At 51.9% G+C, this 20,922-nt stretch overlaps 8 protein-coding genes across 8 annotated transcripts; 5 read left to right on the top strand and 3 right to left on the bottom strand.

Moving 5' to 3' along the window:
• Positions 1 to 314: 314 nt before the first annotated feature.
• tenC (Trans-enoyl reductase tenC) lies at positions 315 to 1,463 on the top strand (the record flags this gene model as incomplete). Its single annotated transcript, XM_032024493.1, has 1 exon — positions 315 to 1,463. The coding sequence occupies one exon, from the start codon at positions 315 to 317 to the stop codon at positions 1,461 to 1,463; it is 1,149 nt and encodes a 382-aa protein (XP_031878831.1).
• A 1,005-nt stretch (positions 1,464 to 2,468) lies between these two features.
• Positions 2,469 to 3,373, top strand: CGGC5_v004448 (Short-chain dehydrogenase TIC 32; the record flags this gene model as incomplete). Its single annotated transcript, XM_066151289.1, has 4 exons — positions 2,469 to 2,510; positions 2,592 to 3,178; positions 3,234 to 3,292; positions 3,363 to 3,373. The coding sequence occupies 4 exons, from the start codon at positions 2,469 to 2,471 to the stop codon at positions 3,371 to 3,373; spliced, it is 699 nt and encodes a 232-aa protein (XP_066009337.1).
• Positions 3,374 to 4,308: 935 nt separating this feature from the next.
• Positions 4,309 to 6,008, bottom strand: tenA (Cytochrome P450 monooxygenase tenA; the record flags this gene model as incomplete). The annotated part of the gene is made up of 3 exons (XM_032024495.1): positions 4,309 to 4,724; positions 4,788 to 5,189; positions 5,258 to 6,008. The coding sequence occupies 3 exons, from the start codon at positions 6,006 to 6,008 to the stop codon at positions 4,309 to 4,311; spliced, it is 1,569 nt and encodes a 522-aa protein (XP_031878826.1).
• Positions 6,009 to 6,786: 778 nt separating this feature from the next.
• fsa4-2 (Methyltransferase fsa4) lies at positions 6,787 to 8,156 on the top strand (the record flags this gene model as incomplete). Its single annotated transcript, XM_032024496.1, has 3 exons — positions 6,787 to 7,126; positions 7,188 to 7,790; positions 7,852 to 8,156. The coding sequence occupies 3 exons, from the start codon at positions 6,787 to 6,789 to the stop codon at positions 8,154 to 8,156; spliced, it is 1,248 nt and encodes a 415-aa protein (XP_031878827.1).
• Positions 8,157 to 8,625: 469 nt separating this feature from the next.
• lepB-4 (Transcription factor lepE) lies at positions 8,626 to 11,519 on the bottom strand (the record flags this gene model as incomplete). Its single annotated transcript, XM_066151288.1, has 6 exons — positions 8,626 to 10,305; positions 10,770 to 10,811; positions 10,901 to 10,951; positions 11,023 to 11,094; positions 11,182 to 11,191; positions 11,515 to 11,519. 6 exons carry the CDS (start codon positions 11,517 to 11,519, stop codon positions 8,626 to 8,628), a joined length of 1,860 nt encoding a protein of 619 aa, XP_066009336.1.
• A 362-nt stretch (positions 11,520 to 11,881) lies between these two features.
• apdF-13 (Aspyridones efflux protein apdF) lies at positions 11,882 to 13,291 on the top strand (the record flags this gene model as incomplete). Its single annotated transcript, XM_032024498.1, has 2 exons — positions 11,882 to 12,262; positions 12,332 to 13,291. 2 exons carry the CDS (start codon positions 11,882 to 11,884, stop codon positions 13,289 to 13,291), a joined length of 1,341 nt encoding a protein of 446 aa, XP_031878812.1.
• Positions 13,292 to 13,967: 676 nt separating this feature from the next.
• Positions 13,968 to 16,946, bottom strand: nadA-3 (NADH-dependent flavin oxidoreductase nadA; the record flags this gene model as incomplete). The annotated part of the gene is made up of 8 exons (XM_066151287.1): positions 13,968 to 14,343; positions 14,401 to 14,463; positions 14,521 to 14,948; positions 15,006 to 15,108; positions 15,154 to 16,012; positions 16,085 to 16,204; positions 16,300 to 16,333; positions 16,920 to 16,946. 8 exons carry the CDS (start codon positions 16,944 to 16,946, stop codon positions 13,968 to 13,970), a joined length of 2,010 nt encoding a protein of 669 aa, XP_066009333.1.
• A 306-nt stretch (positions 16,947 to 17,252) lies between these two features.
• tenB-1 (Cytochrome P450 monooxygenase tenB) lies at positions 17,253 to 18,967 on the top strand (the record flags this gene model as incomplete). The annotated part of the gene is made up of 2 exons (XM_032024502.1): positions 17,253 to 17,492; positions 17,558 to 18,967. The coding sequence occupies 2 exons, from the start codon at positions 17,253 to 17,255 to the stop codon at positions 18,965 to 18,967; spliced, it is 1,650 nt and encodes a 549-aa protein (XP_031878784.1).
• Positions 18,968 to 20,922: the final 1,955 nt, after the last annotated feature.

Here is a 20,922-nt window from a genome sequence, read left to right as displayed (position 1 = left end):
TACTCCGCTGACTGGAGAATTTGAGAGGATATGCTTCGGGTGGGTTCCGGAGGTCGTGGAAGCTAGCCATACAGCCACGGGCGCTTTTGAGACTTCATCTCGGGGCAGATAGGGCTGATATGCACTCGCACATCTGTCTCTTGGGCTTTTATGTCGGCTCCGTTCCACCAGTCCGGCGCCACATCATCGAGAGCATCACTTGATAATTACTTCAACCTTCTGACTTCAAATTTCAAACTTTAGATCCCTCCTAATTCGTGAGAAAGAAGAAACCAGCGGAGGGGTGGACCAGACCAACACCGCAAATCCTCAGAATGGCGCTATCAAACACCCTCCCGTCAACGCAGACGGCGTTGAAAATCACCGGCTCCAGCGCTGTCGCGCTACAACAAGACACTGCCCTACCAGAAATCCAACCCTCGGATGTCCTAGTTCGTGTCGCCTATGTTTCGATAGGTCCCGTCGACAGCAAGTCCGCTGAGATGTCCCCAGCAGTCGGCGCAACTAGCGGCACTGAGTTCGCGGGTGTCATCGTTGCCTTGGGAATATCTGTCGCAGGATCTGACAACGCCGTCCGCGTGAAGCGCCATATGCGCCAGCTGGAAATTGGTGACCGCGTCGTTGGCGGAATATTTGGCAACAACCCTCTCCGCCGTGACAACGGCGCCTTCGCCGAATACGTCGCCGTTCCGGCACGGCTCATCTGGCATGTCCCCACGAGCATGGATCTCGCGGCGGCGGTGACACTACCCACCGCACTCGCAACTGTCGGGTTGTCGCTGTTCCAGTACATGAAGCTTCCGATGCCATCGCCTAATTCCTCAGCCGACCAGGACACGGCGGGCTCATGGGTGCTGGTACACGGCGGCGGCACGTCGACAGGGTGCATGGCGATCCAAGTGCTTAAGTGGGCGGGATTCAGAACCGTAACCACATGCGGTTCAGCAGAGAGCAAGGCGCGCGCCGAGAGCCTCGGTGCGGAAGTCGTCTTCGATTACCACTCGCCGACCTGCGGATCGGATATCCTAGAGCATACCGAAGGCGCTCTGGGACTTGCTCTCGATTGCATTACGGATACGTCGTCGATGGCGCTGTGTTACGAAGCGCTGGGGAGCAAGGGAGGCCGGTATGTCGGCCTAGACTTCTTCCCCCTGCGCGGCCACACGCGTCGAAGTGTTGTGCCCGACTGGGTATGCACGTACACGCAGTTTGGTAACCCGGTCGCGTGGGCGCCGCCGTACAACCTCGACGCGAGGCCGGAGGATTTGAGGTGCGCGGAAGCATGGTACTCAGTCTCACAACGCTTGCTGGATGAAGGCATGATTGACCCGCATCCGAGAGAGGACCGGAGCGGAGGGCTGGCCGCTGTTGGGGAGGGGATGAAGGAGGTAAGGAAGGGTCAGGTCAAGGGCAAGAAGTTGGTTTACTGTGTGTCTGACGCGCTGGCGGTAGCTGTAGCATGAGAAGCAGTAGTGGCGTTTGATGATAGATAGACCATTTCGTCCCAACTGCGTTCGGTTCTTTAGTCTGGCATTCCGAATAGGAGTCAATAAGATCTTGAAAATTGCGCAGAAAACGAGCTTGTTGCAACACAGGAAACTGAGTCATGTACATTCGCACGGATCATCGAGGAAGTGCTGCCAGCTGGCAGAATTTCAGCACGATCATTCAATTGCGTTTGCATCGATCTGCCATGGAACGACCTCATAAGTTTCTCAGTACCATGGCAATCGGTAGTAAACTTCGGACACCCTGAGTCCCACCAGACAAACGATCCAGGCTAGAAACTTGATGACATGCTGTGTGGCTAGCGCCCAGACGTTGTCAATTCAATGAAGCAAGTGATGGTCATCGACGGATATGGAATACGGGGATCACCACCTGATACACAAATGAGGCAGGCCTACGGCGAAACAGAGACGGTGCTGACAGAATCCCGTCCTGACACTGCGTTTCTCTTGCTCCGCGGCGGGAAATCGGACTGAAGGCCCACAGCTGGCACACATTCAGCACTACATGGAGTCTGGCGGAGAATCTCTGGGGTGCGCCCGGTACGTCTGCTTACACGTTTCCTCCACTATAGTTCGTTGACCGTCTGCCTCATCCAATCATATGTGAGTAATGGACGTTGGATCTAACCGCATGTAGAACAGACTCCGGCCGGTGTACAATGGGTCGGAGTATTTGGAGGCGTGAACAAGCTGAATAACCCGTACGGATACTCAAAGCCCAATTCAGCAATCAGCCGCTTGACGGCAAATATGCCCGGAATTTATGGAAAACACCATCATACTTTCATAGTCCGTGTTGGCGTGCTGGGAAGATCAAATTCATTTTCTATGCCTAGCAGTCTGGCAGTTGGCCTCATTTTCTACATGAGTTTTGTGTTTCGATATTTGAACCAACGCTTGTATCAAGTCAGTGGGTAAATCTCAGTGTTCCACGCATTCCATTCAGACAAGTTCATTATGGCTATGAAGAAAGGAACCATTCTTGTAACCGGTGCTACTGTACGCAATTCCCAAGCTGTATCTGCTCTCCAGAGTAGCTTTGAATTGCCCGCTCGTCTTACTAACATCAACTGCATCCAGGGCGGTCTCGGAGTCGCACTTGCATCTCATGTTTCAACAGTCTATCCGGCCTACCACGGCATCTACACGGTCCGCAACGCCTCCACTCCCAATGTCTCGCTAGAAGCAGCCATTGACCCCAACACGTCTCACGAGGTCCTATCACTCGACTTGGGCAACAACGCCAGCATTCGTGCTGCCGCGGCTTCCATCAATCAACGCGTCTCATCCGGCGCCATCCCTCCTATCCGAGTGCTCGTCCTTAACGCCGGCTTCCTAGAGTTCGCAGAGCAGACATACTCGAAAGATGGCTTCGATATGAGCTTCGCGGCGAACTACCTCGGTCACTTCCTCCTCACATTGCTTCTCTTGGAGAGCCTTGCCAAAGAGCGCGGGAGAGTGGTTTGGGTGGGGAGTAACGTGCATGACCCCTCTCGCCCGGGCATCTCGGCGCGAATCTACCCGGATGAGAAGTGGCAGACGTTCATGCGGGATGGAACTGCGGATGGGATTGCAAAGGGGACGTGGAGCTCCAAGGAAGATGACCCGACTTTCCGGAGCGGTTTCCGTAGGTACGGCGCAGCGAAGATGTGTGTTGCCATGTCGGTGTAAGGATTTTCCATCCTACTCACACGGAAAGATACTGACATTCTCTCTGTGAAGGGGCGAGCTTCAGAAGCGGCTCGCAGCGGACCCAGCTTTGAAAGGTGTCACTTCCATAGGTATTGACCCTGGTACAATGGGTACCGGGATGCTGCGGCGGAGTCATTGGCTCATTCGGAACTTCCCCAGATGGATCTTGATCGCAGCGGTTACCAAAACTCGGGAGTATTTTTGGCCTGGAAGTACTGGTCCGATGCGTACTGTTCATGTATCAGCGAGGGATATCATGGAAGCTGGTATGAATGACCAAGGAAATGTAGCCGGCGGGGCCTACTTGGATGGCACGCAGCCCGTGGAGGTTAGTGCCGAAGCGAATGATTTGGAGAAGAGACAAATCTTATGGAGAGACAGCGTTGGGTACGTAAAGCTTCAGAAAGGGGAGACGGCTCTGGCGGATTGGAAGTAACAGTTATTGTTTGGTACGTTGCGTCAATGCATGAATCTAATTACAACGTGATGTTTTCCCCACGGCTATTGGTTGTCTATCAAAAGCTGAGTTGCAACAACTGTTTCCTCGTACGTCCGCATTGTGATACCTCCACAATGCATTTTTACAATTTCAACGAAGCAGGTTGTCCAGGCAGCTCTGTCAAAACCTCCCTATGAGACGACGCTTAATTTGAAAAGAATGTAGCACGCAAATACTCTGCCCTTCTCAGCAAGTCGTTCTCATTTTGAGCGCAACGACTTGTTGGCCTTGGGGTTGTGGCTGGAGCAAACGCAATGGATTGAAAAGATATGCAGGTCTTACATTTTTGTGATTCCCTGTTGTACATACTTCTGATACAATCAAAAGTGATTCTAATGAAGATATGAATCTCTTTCTCCTGGAATACCCTCTGAATGCAGGTGAGACTATACGTCTGAGAAGTTCCATAAACTGGGTCATATATTTACAGTATTGCTGCAAGGTGTTGTGAACTAATCCTTTTGAGCATTCATTTGGGGAATATGTTGTTTTTTGCAAAAGTCTGCACGTTATTTCGAGAAGCTATGCGTACCCTCATCTGCAGACTACTACATGTTTTCGACCTAACAAAGAAAAGCAGTTTCCATTTAGTTAACATTAGGCTCATCACTTGTAGAGAGCAATCTTGACACCATGCTTGTTTGACGGCCCAATCCGCATAACCGGCTGGTATGGCTTTGAGTCCCTCGACTCCAGCCGTCGATACTTCTGTGCGATCCGCACCAACATGTACGCACACTCGGTCTGCACCATCATCTGCGCCGGGCACCTACGCGGCCCACCTCCGTACGGGACAAAGCCCCAGGTTCCGCGACGGCCAACCCACCGCTCGGGGCGATACTCATCAGCGTCGGCGCCCCAGTAGTCCGGGTCGCGATACATGACGTTCTTGGAAACGGTTACAATGTCGCCTTTGCGGACGGCCAGCGGAGCCTGGCCGTCCTTGCCTCCCCCAATGGGGAGGACCGTGTCTGCTACACATGCACGAACTTGGGTTACGTTGTTTGGAATCAGGCGATGGGCTGGAAGGGAGCAACAATCTCAGTATTGCTCTGACACAAAAGTTTGAGGGGAAGCGAACTTACTCTCGTTCATGACGCCATTGAGATATACCATGTTTCTCAACGCGTCGAAAGTCAGTGGCTTGTCGCCGTGCTCAGCTACCTCTTGGCGCAGTTTTTCCCACGCCTCAGGGTGTCGAGCAAGGTACCAGATGCAGTTGGCGATGAACATAGACGTGGTGTCGTTCGTTGGCACAATAATGAGACAGACCTGGGAGCGCAGTCCCTCAAGGTCGTTTCTCATCTGCTGGGCCATGATCCAAAGAAGATCAGTACGTTCCGGGCCAAGCTCTTGGCCATTCTTGCGGGCCAGGTCCCGCTCGTCCAATTCCTTATATGTGGCGATAATGTGGGAGTTGACAATTGCGTGAATGTCGTTGATAGCCTCGAGCCACCAGCCCCAGTTGAAAGCCCACATAAAACGGTCTAGATTCCCGGTCAGCATTAATCCTGAGTAGCGCATTGGTGCCTTCGACACGAGAAGGAAAACTCACGGGATTGGGCTCGCAAACGTGCGCCTCGCAGCGCAGTCACCATATCAGTCGCAAACTTGACCTTGGATGGATCAATCAGCGAGTCCATTGACTTGCCGAAGATGAAGTCGCTGTTGATATCCAAGAACCATCTCTGCAGCAACGGCTGCACATCAAAGGTCTCGCCGTCAACGGCCGGGAACAGGGCCATGAAAGAATCAGCAAAAGACTTGATACGGCCAGTGTCGTGGTACACATCGCGCTCGAAAAAGGGCTGAATCAGTGCGCGACTGAACTGCCAGTCCTCGCCGTCGGTTGTGTTGACACCCTTATCGGCGAAGGGCATAGTGAACTTGGAGTTGCGGCGGATTGGCTCGACGCCGAAGTCCTTGAATTTGGTCGAGTACACGGCTTTGAGGATGTCCGGCTCGATAGTGTAAATCCAGCGCCCAGTGAAGAACTGGAGGGAGAAAGTCTTGGATTCCTTGTGGCCTTTGTGAAGAGCTTGGAGCCAGTCGAGATAGGTGTCTGTCTTCAGCGCCGTCATCTGGCCATATACGGTATCTAGACCCAGGAAAGGATCCCATTGCCAGAGGCGAGAGGCAGGTAAGCCACCTTCATTATCGGATTCGCTTCTGCTGAGAGGTCTGCTGAGGAGGACGGCAATGAGGCATGTTGATACGACGAGCAGAGGGACTCTGTAGTCATGTATGCTTTGGAGCCATTGCTGGCCTTGCGCCGTGTTGAAATCGTCGGTTACGTTAACGCTCATCTCAGCTGGTATGTAAGGACGTTTTCGCAACCGGTAGCTTGTTCAACGACAGCCAAAGACTGAAAATTCAGGCCGGTCAATGAGTGATATAAAACACTGAAGAAGACGATTTGGAATTATTCAAGCTCCTCGATCAGCTCACTCATTCCGAAAAGTAAATGTTACAGCATGTTTGGATTCAGTCTTCGACTGATGCCGTCTTTAACCTTTCGTCTGATTGGCTTTCGATCGCTCTCCACTGCTGACGGGTTTTGACGTTTAGACGGACAAAATCCCGAAATACGTACATGGCGCATTTTAACCCGAATTCTCCGTCTTATTCCCCGGGGATCTGACAGGCGGCAAGTTGCAGTTTTCTGACTTCGGCGCTTATGGTCAGAGACAAGGGCTTATTCCGATTGATTGTTCAATTGGAGGACAGTCTTTGGTAGATTGTCCCGAAACAACGGCTGCTCAAGGGCTGTACACTTTCACGGGAACAACTTACTGTCGGGGCGAAGGAGCCTCATCTGCGACAATGATCCTGGCCAGGTTGCACCATCAGACGGGGAAACGATAGACGCATGTAATCCATTTCACCGAGACTCTGCTCACAGCGCCATTGAGCGAATACTTATGTTGACAAAATCGTTGAATAAAACACCCCCCAAATTTAAGCCCTTTCAGCCGTTCTTAATAACAAAATTATCACATTATAACGCTTTTTTCTCGACACTAGAAACAATCATTCTTCAATTTGACCCAGAGGTCTCAAAGTCCAACATAGACATCATTCACCATGCCTTCTACCACAACCCAGCTGCCTTCCGCATCTCTTGCAAACCAGGCAGACAAGCTTGAAGAGCTCGCTGCCAAGTTGACATCCGCGGCGAAGACCCTGCGCGCGGGTAATGAACCTTCCCAGAAGGAGCATGACACACTTGTCTCTACGATCCGTAATGTCGGCAATGCGGTACACACACCATTAGATGACGTATATGACACCAGCATGGCGTGGTGTAAGGCTGCTGCCATCCGCCTCCTGGTAAACTGGAAGGTCTTCGAAAACATACCCGAATCAGGATTTATCCGCTATCAAGATCTCGCCGAGAAGGTTGGCGGAGATGCGGTTCTCATCAGTAAGCAGCTCGACTGGTATGCCCATCAGCAACAGAACATTCGACTCACGTCTTGAATTAGGGCGCGTATGCTGGGTCTTGGTTGCGACTGGTTTCCTTGAGCAAAGGGGCCACGACCAAATCGGCCACACCTCGCACACGCGCATTTTTGCCAATTCCACCACATCGAACGCAAACGCCTCATTGTGGATGGTGATATGCGACGAATGGATGCACCCTCTCCTCGCGATGCCCGACTACTACGAGAAATTCGGCATCAAGGAGCCCACGGGCCGGCTGCACTCTATCAAAGCATTTGGTGAAGGCCAGCCCGAGCTCACGGTCGCGCAGATCATGAGCCTGCATCCTAAGCGAGTCGCCCACATTCATCTTTCTATGCCTCTCATGGACGGCGCATATCCCCAGACCGGGTTCTACGATTTCTCGTGGATTGCTGATCGGGCCGCCAAAGAACCCCACAGCCGGAAAGTAATTGTGGATGTTGGCGGTGGCAAGGGCTGGACGCTGCAAAGAATTGTCAACGAGAACGAGGGTATTCCCATGGAGCGATGCGTGTTGCAGGACTTGCCTGGTGTGATCTCGTTCGTCGAAACACACGGAGACGAGAATATCAAAAAGGCAACTCTGATGCCGATTGATTTCCACAAGGAACAGCCGGTTCAAGGTGAGTTCATGGATGCAACCTGTTCGACCGGCACGACGATTGTTTTCTGACTGAAGTTAAGGTGCCTTGGTCTACTCGGTCCGTCGCTGCTTGCGTGACTTTGGAGACGACGAGGCTGTCGACATTCTTAAGCGCGTCGTCGACGCCATGGCCCCAGACAGCAAATTACTGATCGCCGATACCGTGGCGACAAACCCTCCTTCTTTCCTCGTGGCAGCAATTGACTTCTTCCTGTCAACTATGGGTGGCAAGGAGAGGACGGAGGAGGAATTCTGGAACATCGCTGTACGAGCTGGATTGAAGGTTACGGGCGTGCACTACTCTGACATTGCGGAGTTTGCCATGATAGAGTGTGAGAAAGCGTAAATCATGTAGATGGAAGAGTTCTCGTCGATGTTTGCTCTGCGCAGAATGTCTAAATGTCAAGTTGGAACCTAATTATTGATCGCATGCCCCATCATGGTAATGGACTCGTGGTTATGAGACTGAAACTCGAACGCCCTATTTCCTCCGCAAAGTCTTGTTGATTGGGAACATGATGGTCAGTACTTATGTTTATAAGTGTGTTTTGCGGATCAAGCTTGGAGACCGTAGACGGGTCAGCGAGCAGGACCTGTGTCGGTACACGCATGTCTTGGTCGCTTGACCATTTCCGTCTAGAAACGATGACCTTCCCATTCGCAAATGCACATAATTAGCCACCAGAAAAAAAGAACATGAGCCCAAACACTCACTCCAAACTTGGTAGACGAATCTCTGAATGAGGAGGGCTGAATTCTAATTATTGAAACCGTTTGACTGTTGTCAATTATGATCTCTCCATACAAGCCCAACTTTAAAACACGAAATCACCAGATTTCATATCGTCATTGAAGACCCAATCCTCCATCCCTTGCCACAACTCCATAGGTTCTGGCAGCTGTCCCAGTATGTCATCAATAGTCTCCGCGCCAGCGGCATCCATCCCTACTTCTTCCGCCATCCGTTCCAGAATTGGCAGACACTTCTCCTCCACACCCTTCACAGCTTTGATCAACTCACCAGCAACCTCATCCTTCTTCATCAGTCCCATCATGCTCCTTATCTGTGCTGCTACCAGATTCATAAGCAAGTATCCCTTCACATTTGTCTCTCCGGCCTCGATGACCCGCAAACACCACATGCGCGCCTCTTCCATCACAGACATGAGGTCCGGCCGCAGAGGCGTGGGACCAAGAAGGCTGTACTCTTCCTCTTCCTGAAGCTGGGAGCGCAAATCGAGGGCGATCAAGAGCGCGGCGTGGAAAGTGGCAGTCTGATAGAATCCGGAGCTGCACGACGCCAAGCGAGGCAGGTCTGACTCGGTCTCGCCAACGCCCGGGTTTAATTGGAGACCATTGGAGGCGAGAGCCGGAGGCGGGCACGCAGCACGCCAGATACGGAGTGAAGACTCGACCACGGCCTTTTGCGAGTATGTGTATGCCGTACCGTGTGCGGGACCGAAGTATGGCGCGTGCAGTGATATGAGGTAACGCTGCATGTGGAAGTCGACAAGCTGGACCTCAGACTTTGCATTTTGAGCTTGTGAAGAGGAGCTGCTGAAGGCTGTGCGCAAGATTCGACTCAATCCCTTGAACGCTTCTCGCAGTTCAGTGTCGATACGTAGGGTATCCTCATACGTTCCTGGTGACACACGGAGACCGTTAAGAAAGTTCACTACTGCGAGACGTTGCGGGAAGGTCTGGCGCAGGGCGATCGCAACCGAAACCTGCGTAAATGCACTCGGCGGCCTAGGAGTTGGCCCATCGGCTTCGAGCTGCTCTTCGTCAAAGTTACCAGGGGGCGCGGTGTCAAAGTCGGACATGGATATGAGCGGCGCTCCGCCGGAGCTTAGACTAGCTTGGAGGTCCACCTCCAGTACAGTGTTCCAGAGACGCCGCCGCATCTCGGCCTCGTAAGCGGAACGGCCAGGGAGGTGGTTGGGGTCACGATGCAATCCCATGTGCATCGCCTTGCGCAGTATGGTGCCAGAGAGAACCCATGTAGAGTCACCCGCAACACCAACACGTTCCTGGGCGAAAAGGAGGAGGAGGTTGGTTTGTAAGAATTGGATGTTCAAGCGAGCCTTGAAATTAGGCTCGGCCAACCAGACTTGGGCCTCATATACCCACAGAATCGCCGACGTTCGAAGTGAAAATTCGTCATCGTATGTGACGGCGCCAATGGCAAGGACCAGTTTCAACTGTACGAGAAAGCCGGGGTCGGGGACTGTGTCATTGACCCAGAGCGCTTCATATTGCCGCCGGAAGGTGGGCAGATGAAGAATGCGGTATATGGACTCAGTTGTGCGGAGATAATTGTCTAGCAGAGTGTCGGCAACCTCTTTGCTAGGGAGTTTCGAGTTCGGCGGCGGCGGCCACGCTGGTGTTCGTCGGGCTTTGATGTACCGAGCCAAGGACTTGCATCTTCCTATACCAGTCCAATTCGTATCGGGTGTGCCTTCATACTGTCCGAGAGTGCTGAAGATGTCACGAATCTGCGTCAACGGTCAGTATATGCATATGGGTGACTGACACACAGCCGCGTGGGATTTGATGAGGTCTTGCCAAATGTGCAGTGCTAACTGCCCAGTGACTTTGTCCAAGCAAGCGCGTCTTGAAACTAAGGCCATTCGCTATCAGGGGTTGATCTTGGCCCAGAATTGTGTCTCTGGTCGAATGAATGTGGAATGTGCCTCCAAGTTGTGAGCTGATGATCTCCACATCCGCATCCATCGCGGACGCGCGGACTGTTGCAGGTGCCGGAGACGATGATACAGCTGGGGACGATAATGTGACTGGAGAACGACGAGGGATGGACTGAGATTGGTTTGATAGTTGACTCTCCAGCTGCTGCATTCTGAGTTGTAGCCTGAGCGCTTCCGTGCCATGACAGGATTGGCCACTGGCACTGGCTGGTTTCGACGGCTGTGTCCAGCTATTGGCGGTTAATGAGCCTGACATTGACGGAAAGCCGGTCGATGTCTGCCTGGATATACCGCTGCTCGACGGTGTCAAATACTGAGATTGCGGCTGCGCCACTTGATCTGGTGCATGCTGCGTCTTGTCGCTCGAAGACACTGAAGGTGGTACCTGAGACTGGTTGGGGGCGTCATTCTCGTACGCACATCCGCTGGCCCCAGTCTTGGACCGCAGACAATTAGAACACGGCCTAGCACGATTGCATCGGATCTTGCGCTTATGGCAGAGGGTACATGATGTAGCCGGCCGACGGCTTCGGCGCCGTGCCTGACCGTCAGGTGTGGGACCTTGCATGTCTCGTTGCACTGCAGCGGGATTCGTTAGTCAATAGCAAGACTGGGGAAAAAACGATCCTTGGCGTGAAGTCTGCAGTTGCCTCAAAGTTGACTCACGTTACCTGTGCTGTGTTCAAATTACTTAGGTGGCCGCGAGTTCGTAAATGTGTCCTTCAACTGTGGATGGAATAGAAACCAGAATTATCTGAAGATGAGTTTGGTACTTTAAACATTCGAAGCAGGCGTCCGAATTTGTTAGTGATACCCTTATGAGACGAAAACTTCTCGAATGGACGGATCTGATAGACGCGAGGGGGAAAGTGGACCTAAAAAGCCGACCGATGTCGAGGTTGTGAGGCAACCTTAAGGGAGAATTTCGAAAACAAGGACAAGATTGCCATCTGATGACGCTTGGCGCGCGCGGTGGGCACGGGAATATGTTGGACTGACCCCATTTCCGAAGGAACTTCACCAATCAGGCAAATTACCGTGATCCACCGATCTTCGCGGCAGAAGGATATCTTCGGCTTAGCCGATTTTTGGGCGAATTTCCCGACTCCTACCCCGAGTCCGGACGCCGAGTCCGAGTCCGTCCACGGGGTGTTCACAAGAAGGGGCCGCCGTCTGCAGTTTTATATATTGGGTCTTCCTTCGTGCCCTTAAGTTTCAATGAAAAGCCGTTACATCGGTATCACGAATCAAATAACAATCGATAAAACTCCGACATCAATCAAAACAAAAACACCACGGCAACGGCCACAAAGTTACGAAGCAGGAAATCGGCTCTCTACCATCTTACACCTGGCAAAATCCGATCATGTCGCCCGAGAAGACTTCAAGAGCGGGTTTGCCCAGCGAGCTCGACGGCCACGCAGCTCCACACTCTTCTACCGGCGAGCACGACAGTGCTCACTCTACCAACTCTCTCAATCACGACAACGAGAAAGCCACAAATGACCCAAACGCAGCTCCCGATGGTGGTTTCCGCGCTTGGATGGTTGCTGCTGGCTCTGCGACAATCTTTTTCTGCACTCTCGGTCTTTCCAACTCATTCGGTATCTTCCAAGAATACTACATGACGCATCAGTTGCAGGGCCAGTCCGCTTCCAACATCTCTTGGATCGGTTCCACGCAGTCTTTCCTCCAGTTCTTCACCGGCATGCTCGCGGGCCCCTTGTTCGATCGTCATGGCGCTTTGGTAAGGATATTTCCCTCCTCGTATGCTGCGGAAACCTCAATCTGAATTGATACTAACACCATCTGCCAGATCATGTACCCCGCCGCCGTCCTCTATGTCTTCGCTCTTATGATGCTTTCCCTCTGTTCCAAGTACTGGCATTTCATGCTAGTCCAAGGCATTCTCATGGGACTCGTCCAAGGCTTCCTCCAAATCCCCGCCTTCGCCGCCGTCGCCCAGTATTTCGATAAGAAGCGGGCCGCTGCGCTTGGTCTTGCGGTTGCTGGCTCGTCTGTCGGCGGCGTCGTCATGCCCATCATCTTGTCAAAGTTGCTCAACAGCTCGCCCATCAGCTTCGGCTGGTCTGTGCGCATCGTCGGCTTCATTGTCCTCTTCTTTATGACCTTTGCCGTCGTCTCCGTCAAGCCTCGCGTGCCGCCCCGAAAGACGAAGCTCTTCTTACTCGACCCCTGGAAGCAGACCCGTTTCCTTATGTTCACCGTCGCGCTTTTCATCATCTTCGTGGGTATGTTCACACCCAACTTCTACCTCCCTACCTACGCCGTCTCCAAGGGTATGGGCGCCGCACTCGCCGGTTATCTCATCGCCATCATCAATGCTACCTCGACTTTCGGTCGTATTGTTCCGGGTATCTTAGCAGACAAGTATGGCAACCTGAACACCTTCTCCATTGGCTCTATCGCCACCGGTGTCATTGTTTTCTGCATGACATCTGCCACTGATAACGCCGGCATCATTGTGTACGCCGTTTTCTTCGGCCTGGGCTCGGGAACTATCATGTCTGGCGCTGCTGCATCGCTGTCCCGGTGTGCTCCCGATCCTAGCGAGGTGGGAACGTACATGGGTATGGGTATGGCTGTGGCGGGTGTCGGTGCCCTGATCGGACCTCCTATCAACGGTGCAATCGTCGGAGCTACGGGCAACTTCTTTGCGGTCTCTATGTTCAGCGGTGCGATTACCGTTGCTGGCGGTCTTTTCGCCTTCACCATCAAGACTACGGACAAGGCTGGTCTCTGGGGCAAGGCCTAATTTAACCATCTCGGAGGTGCAAGCATCAGTACAGAGTCAGCGGGAGATATGAAGCATCAACATTGGCGGGAAAGCAAAGGCACAAAGGAAATAATACTGTAAAACGAAGGAGACTATGGTGTTGAAACTTTGCAGACGGCTGGGCCTCATGCGCGGCGCATCTATTGTATTAAAGAACACGGAGCATTCACTCCAGCGGAATCCCCATCTCATAGATCAAGATTCCCATTTTCACCATCTCTGTCTCTTCAAATCATGCGAAAACGGCGATGTTGGTTTTGTTGGTCATTTAACGATCAACTAATTAGTAATATGGCGGGATAACATCAGAAGACAAAATTTCTGTTAATCTATACACAAGTGCCAGACAAAGTTCAGACTCCTGAAAATGAACTTTAAAGGCCTAAGCGATCTTTGAGTTAAATGGAATGATGTTTGTATCATTGTTCAGTTTTATTTACCGGGTCCATATTGCCACATCTCAAGATTCTTGAACTTTGAGGAGTGAGGCTGAAATCACCTCGCCGTTGAGCCTAAAGCTTATCGCAAAAATTTCACTCATTTTTAAATATTATTGTCACTTATATATTGCGCTGGTAAACGCACTGAAAATATTGGGTTGTTGCCTTGAAGTTTGGCAGTCATTTTCGTAGCGTAGTAAACTTCCTCAGCGAAATCATCGCCAATCTGTCAAAATTGTGTCCCCCTCTTGCATTTCCGCCCGCATGCATGCATCTTGCCAAGAACGCTCGTATCTCTCCGCATCATCCATGGCATCTTTCTCAGACACAGCCAAGGCGCATAGATGAACGCCGTTGACGTCGTCGCCAACTGCGCGAACCACGTCCCGGGCGACCGACCCATCGGCGACATGCATCGGCCAAACGAATGACACGATCGCTGATAGAAGCCACATGATGTTCGAAATCACTGCAAACAATAGCCAGTTCTCTACTCTACCGCTTTCTGAATAGCCAGTTTCGGAAATCACCTCTGCTACAGAAATATCGCACAATGCTGGATCAGCAGCCAAGCGACTTTTAAGTTGGGCCCTAGGACAGTGATTGTCAGTCTCAGCTTAATGTTTTTGGTTGCAACAGTCAACTTACAGCCAGATTCTAGACTCGTCCAACTTGGAAGCAGAGTCTTTCTCTTCATCGAGACGATTTGCGCTGAAGAGAGATTGTGTCAGTGTCGACGCATGCGCACATCACGAATATACTACAGACCTGTCTGGCTTGCTCCTTACTGCTATAATCCTGCCGCAGTTCTTGTCCATGCTTTGCAACAATAAGAGGCACAGAAGGAAGTTAGCTGTCTGACTTTGGTCGCTGGTTAATACCAAAGCTTGAATCGGCGGCATGAATCCGGCTGCCACCCGTTCGTTGATGTCGCTTGCCACTCTTCGAACGGATGCGACGCTGGACTGATCCAGACGCATCGTCTCGTAAGAGTGTTGTGATCTTCCATTATCTAGAAGCGTCTTCTTGACATCAGCAATGTTCCCAGCTAAATAGATGCCATGTTGTGATTGTGCAAGGCCTCGTTGCGAGAGAAATCGACGAAGGATTGAGGTGCCGATCTTGGTATCGGCGGCCGTAATCAACGTCGATGTCTTGATGGAGCCGATTCGATGCATACGTCTAATGTACCAATCCTATTCCGATACGTCAGTACTTATACACATGCGAGAGATTCTCTTCTTCAGGCTCACCCTTTCCGCACCAACACCAAGCAGCTTTACTCCGAGCTTCTTGGCCATGTTGCCTTCAGGAACTCGTGTCGCAATTACCATGGCCTCATCATCCGGTACAACTCTATTCAAAAGAATTCGTCGTGGTAATAGCGGATCCAACACTGACGGTCGTGCAAGTCCAACCAGATCACAGCATCCACTCTTGAGAGCTGCCTCCATTCCCTTGCGTGAGCGGAAGCCGCCTGTAAGGAGAAGAGGCACGGTAGAGAGGGCCTTGCGAATGGCAGTCGAAAAGTCGAGGAAGAATGCCTCTCTTGCGAGAGTGCTAGCTTTGGCGCCCGTGTCTGTGGCGTCTCCAACGCCGGTGCTGAAGGTCGGGTTCTCGAAGCTGCCTCCGCTCACCTCTAGGAAGTCAAGCCCACCGGTTTCGGTGATCAGTCTCAGCTGGTCAATACACTCCGCCAACGCGCCCTTGCTGCCAACGTCCACTGAGTTGATCTTCAGACCAACGCAGAATGTTGCTGGTACAACTTGGCGGATTGCCTGAATAATATCCACTACGATCTTAGCACGCGCAGCAGCACTGCCGCCGTACTCGTCGGTGCGCAAGTTGGTAGCCGGAGAGAGGAACTGGGTGAGTAGATACCCGTGGGCGCCATGCAGCTCTACACCGGCAAACCCTGCATCAGCCACGATGCGGGCTGCCCCTGCAAATCTGTTGATCACGTCTCGAATCTCTTCGGCCGTCATCTCACGGGGCGTGCCAAACACGAGCTTATTGAGCAAATTTGGACCAAGTGAGTCGCCGAAGTTCATTGGAACAGCGCTCGGAGCCATGGTTCGGCGCTTATGGAATGCGATTTGCCGGCCTGGGTGGCATAGCTGAACAATGGCTTTGGTGTTATTGCGCGAACTTGCGTGCGCCCATGCAGCGTACGCTGCGAGGGTCGTATGAGAAGGAAGTGTGCTGTCGATAGCAAAGTCCTCAGGCCCACCAAGATGTTCTGGGTCAATTTGGACATTTCCTGTATAGAAAGTCAGCGAGCTCGAGCGAAAGATGGCCTCGTTAACGCGAAGAGACCGAGAGGTGGTCGAACCTGTGATGACGAGGCCCCAGCCCCCATTTGCCCATTCTCCATACACATCCAGACACTCTCTGCTTGCGGGTAGATTCCTTGTATCCTTGCGACCCAGTCCTTCTGCCATAGCAGCTTTGACTAGCCGGTTAGAAATGGTTAGCCCGCAAGCCAAGGTGAGAGGCTTTTCCAGAAAGTATGCCATGCCGAATCTACCCGTTCCCTGATGTACTGACGTGATGTTGTTTTCGATGGGTGGAAAAATGATTTCTGTTATGGCCAGTCTGATGGACACTAATGTTGAAGAGCTAGGTGTGTAAGATGAATCGCGTCAAACTGTTTAGGTTCTTCCCAAAGGATGTTAATTATGAAGCAATTCGGGCACATGTCCAAATCGACTTCGCCCAAGGAGGGACGGTGGCCAGAATTTCCGGTTCAAACCAGATACGATTCAGCACCCAGTAAAGCCGGCGCAAAGTAAGCCAGTTCACGCCGAGGCAGCCACAGACGCCGTCCAGTCATCCCGGGCATTCACTCGGAAAACTAAAGTGGATCCCCGGATCCGACTCCGACATGGATATGAGGTGAGCCGTTTCCGCCACTGATGGCCAGCCCGGGAAATCACTAAGCGTTTTCACCACCTGCGCTAAACTGTCAGCTTACTTTTCGCCGATCATGCCCATACGACTTGGCCCATTTTCTAAATCTAGGAGGCTCTTATCCCGCAATCCTTGTTATGCGGCTCGGAAGCTAGGCAGCGCGCAGAATACTCCGTCAGGTTGCAGCGCCACCTACGAATATCCCGAGCTCTGCCGCCCTACAAGCCGCTGTCGAATGAAGCCCTGTCAGCCCTTACTCCGCCGCGCAGCAAGACGAGATGCATTGTGGCAGGTGTATACTCCGTGCAGGAGCTCCGAATCGTCCGACCCGAGTTCATCTCTCCGGCACGCGATTCTCATCTCGCTCAGCTCAATATGACAAATGATCAAGTTGTCCTCACCTAGAAAGAAGACCCTAATCTTGACATATCTTGGTATATATCACTGACCGATGCAACAACGTAGACTCTTGGATAAACCATCATCACGCCTACTCTACCTCCAATACCGTCCACCACGTGTTCCTTCCGAATACCCAATTATCAAATTGCCAGCTCAAAGGGATTGCAAATTTTGCATTGCACGCAGCGATGGTGTCCTTCATTGTTTCCGCGCTACCCAGCACCAGCGAAATTCTGCTTTCATCAGCGGGAATAGCGATTCTTGCCATAGCCGTTACCCTTTACAAGTTCGTCTTCGCGACAAGCGTTTACGATGGCCTTGGATTGCCATTAGCTGGCGAACCGGAGGGTGCCAAGAGCTTCAGCCTCAAGTCTCGCCTCAGATATTATTATGACTGCGCTGCACTATATACCGACGCCTACTACCGTGTAAGTCTGTCGATGACGGCGCATCGAGATAACTTATTCTGAACACCCTCTGACGCCCTTTCTAGTTTGGCAAGGAAGGAAAAGCCGCCCTAGTCCCGGGTTACGGAGGTCGAGCCGACTTGATTCTGCCCGAAAGCTCTACTGAATGGTGCACTGCGCAGCCTGACAGCGCGCTCAGCGTCTCGCAGGCATTCCTGGAAGCCAACTTGTCTTCATACAGTCTCGGTCATTCTCGCTACTGGGGTGATCCCTGGCAATTTCAACTTGTCAAGACTCAGCTGAACAACATGATGCAAAGTCTCATTCCCGCCGTCGACGACGAGCTCGATTACATCGTCCCCAAGACTCTTGGTATTAATACTGAGTGGAAGGAGATCGACCTCGACGAGACCGTGCGCACCATCGTCGCAGCCTGCTCTAGTCGCTTCACCGTCGGCCTCCCACTTTGCCGCAACGAGGATTACCTGCGCCGAACCCTTGCCATTATCGACGGCGTCATGATCACTGCCATTGTCGGAAACTGCCTTCCCAAGATCCTCCTCCCCGTCGTCGCCAGGCTTGCCAGCATCCACACCTGGCACAACCTCAGCAAAATTGCCCAGCACATCACACCCGACTATCACACTCGCCTCGCAGCCCTTGAGAAAGACCCGGACGACCAGCCTCAGGACCAGCTTCAGGTCATGTTGCGCTTCGCGCAGAAGAAGCGACCTCAGGAGATCAACGACATCAAGGTCATCGCCACTCGTCTTGCGGCGTCCAATTTCGTGAGCATGCATCAGACCGCAGGCACCTGTGTTCAGATGCTTCTCAACATCGTCGACAGCGACAAAGAGTTCGACACCATCAACAAGCTCCGCGACGAGGCTAAGACTGCGCTTGCCAGTGGCCCTGGCGGCTGGGAGAAGAGCAAGTTCCTCAAGATGAACGGCCACGATAGCATCGCACGCGAGTCTATGCGCGTGACCTTCCCCTTCGGCAACCGCGGTCTGTTGAGAAAGGTCATGAAGGATGGTATCGTCACTGATACCGGCATTCCCTTGAAGAAGGGCACCATTGTTGCTTTCCTCGCGTCCCAAGCCCAACGTGACCCCGCCAAGTTTGAGAACCCAGACAAATTCGACCCCTGGCGTTTCTCGAACATGCTAGAGAAGCAGGAACAAGAGAAGAAGGCTGCAGGCGGGGCGACAGATGGTGATGATAAGTCTTCCAAGCAGGGCGCTTATCACACCAATGCATTTGTGTCTACGTCTCCTGACTATTTGCCCTTCGGTCACGGTCGTCATGCCTGCCCTGGGCGCTTCTTGGTCGATTTCGAGCTGAAGATGATCGTGGCTCACATCCTGAACCACTACGATTTGGAGTTCCCGGCTGAGTATGAAGGCCGCCGCCCCATGAACAGACAGGTGGCTGAGCTGCAAGCTCCGCCCAAGAACGTTAAGATGAGAGTTAGAAGACGTGCCGAGAGCTCTTAAAGCTTAAGTGGAAGTAACGAAGGGCCAGATCGTACTCATTTCTGCGTAGTCCTTGTTCAAAGCTACGCTAATCTGACATGAGCCTGGTTGTCACGAAGCTGTAGAATAACCCCCAAATGACCACAGCGTCAGAGAATGTTATTTCAGATCTACAACAGTGCTTGCCTGACGTTTGAAGTGTGACTACTCCACGCCAGAAGGAAGGCCTATGTCGGATGACTTAATTTTACACTTACTTAGACTTAAGCACTATTTCGTGAAGAACAAAGTCTATCAGAGAATAAAGTTTTTCAGAGTTTGCGCGAGAAGTCTCCGCTGAATTGAAGTTGAAAGAAGATAAGACTAAAATCGCTATAAATTAGTGAAATGTGACGCCCCTTTGGAACGCAAGTGATCCCTTATGAGGATGTATCTGTAACAATGGGAGACGCGGTCTTCCAAGAGCTCGCGGAGGATCCTAGCACCTTGTGAACCCAGCCCCATCTTCATGCACTTGAAATCTCGACCAACATCCAGTCAACGGAAAGTACGCCGCGTCAACCCTGGCGAACGGTAAATTGTCTGATTGGCGCACATCTGAAATCGTGCATGTCGGGTAGCGCCCCCTTCCGCGGACAAGGAACGGGGGAGGCGGCCTTCCTAATGGAAATGTCGGGCAACGCGAACGCAATCTTACGAGCACGCAACCTACCCCCAAATTCAAAATCGCGAGCGGCACAGCTTCCTGGGCTCCATTGGCGCATGGGTCTGGATCCTTCTCGACTGCGAAGCAAGGGAGACTTGGATGACCAAAGTCATACGTAAGCATGTAGTGCACACCAGAGATCTTGATTTTGAGAAACCAGATTGCCCCGCTCGGGCTTTCGCTCCCGCCTTGGCGCAATGGCGCTTTTCCCCCCTGGTTTCTTAGACCGTGGGACACACGCACACCCCTGCGGGGATCGATGAGCTTCCGAGGGGCGGCTTCGCGGCATTGGGATTGGGGCTGACTTGGCGGTCCAGATGAGCCACCACCATGACTGGCGATCAGTTGGGGTCTTTTGAGAGCTGACGCGCCAGGGGATTGGTTCATTGCAACGGCACAGCAGAGGTCCGCGCATTACGTTGCAGAAAGGAATGCCAGCTTGCAACATAGATTCTTCAATGTCGAAGTAACATTAGCGTCAAGATAATGCAACGTGTTTAGACAATGCAACGCTGGTCTTAGTGAGCAATTTCGACACATAGAACAGTGAAGATGAGAATTAGTTTGGGTTTAACATAATTAGTTCACTGGCTATTAACTGGCTCCTGTCAGTTGAAATTGACTATCGAGGCCGAATCGATATATTACTTCCTATAATAGATAAAATTCTAGAGGAATAACACGTAAGCCGTTGGGGGGTAGATTCCAACATCATGAACCTAGATGTGGTTGTTTGGAGCCCCGAGGCACAAAAAACTCCTCTTTCTCGCCCCCAATTCCAACTGCCGATCTTAAGAAAAGGCTTTATGATTGACAATCGTGCGATGACTAGAAATTAGACCGTCAGCGCTCCCCGTTCCTCTCAGATGTCTGCGTTAGTAGCCTTAATCGTTCACGTTTCATCACCCGCCGTAAGTACCGACGCGGCAGGCAGCAGTATATGCAGATGGCCAGCTACGCCAGTTAAACCAAGCTTTAAAAAATTTTGCTCTGGTTCTGCCAACAATTGTAAATGCTAGCGTCTGCAGATTGATGTGTTGAAAACCAAATGACTCATTTCATTGAATAAACAACTGGCTTGCAAGCACAGAGTGTATTTCGTGAACGGCGGGATCGATAAATTTAAGTGGGAACCCTGAAGTCAACAAATGATCTGTCATTTACTTTGAAATCGTATGACTGTGAAGAAGACGCCGGCGTTGGTACAAACATGAGCCTTCAGCTGTTACCTCGACTCTCTGTTGGCCAGAATACGGGGTTCCTTATTGGG

The sequence above is a fragment of the Colletotrichum fructicola genome (genome assembly GCF_000319635.2).
Source record: "Colletotrichum fructicola Nara gc5 chromosome Unknown KSG_Nara_v1_contig02, whole genome shotgun sequence".
In the NCBI taxonomy this organism is placed as follows: Eukaryota; Fungi; Ascomycota; class Sordariomycetes; order Glomerellales; family Glomerellaceae; genus Colletotrichum; species Colletotrichum fructicola.
This window is presented reverse-complemented; position numbering and strand designations above follow the sequence as displayed.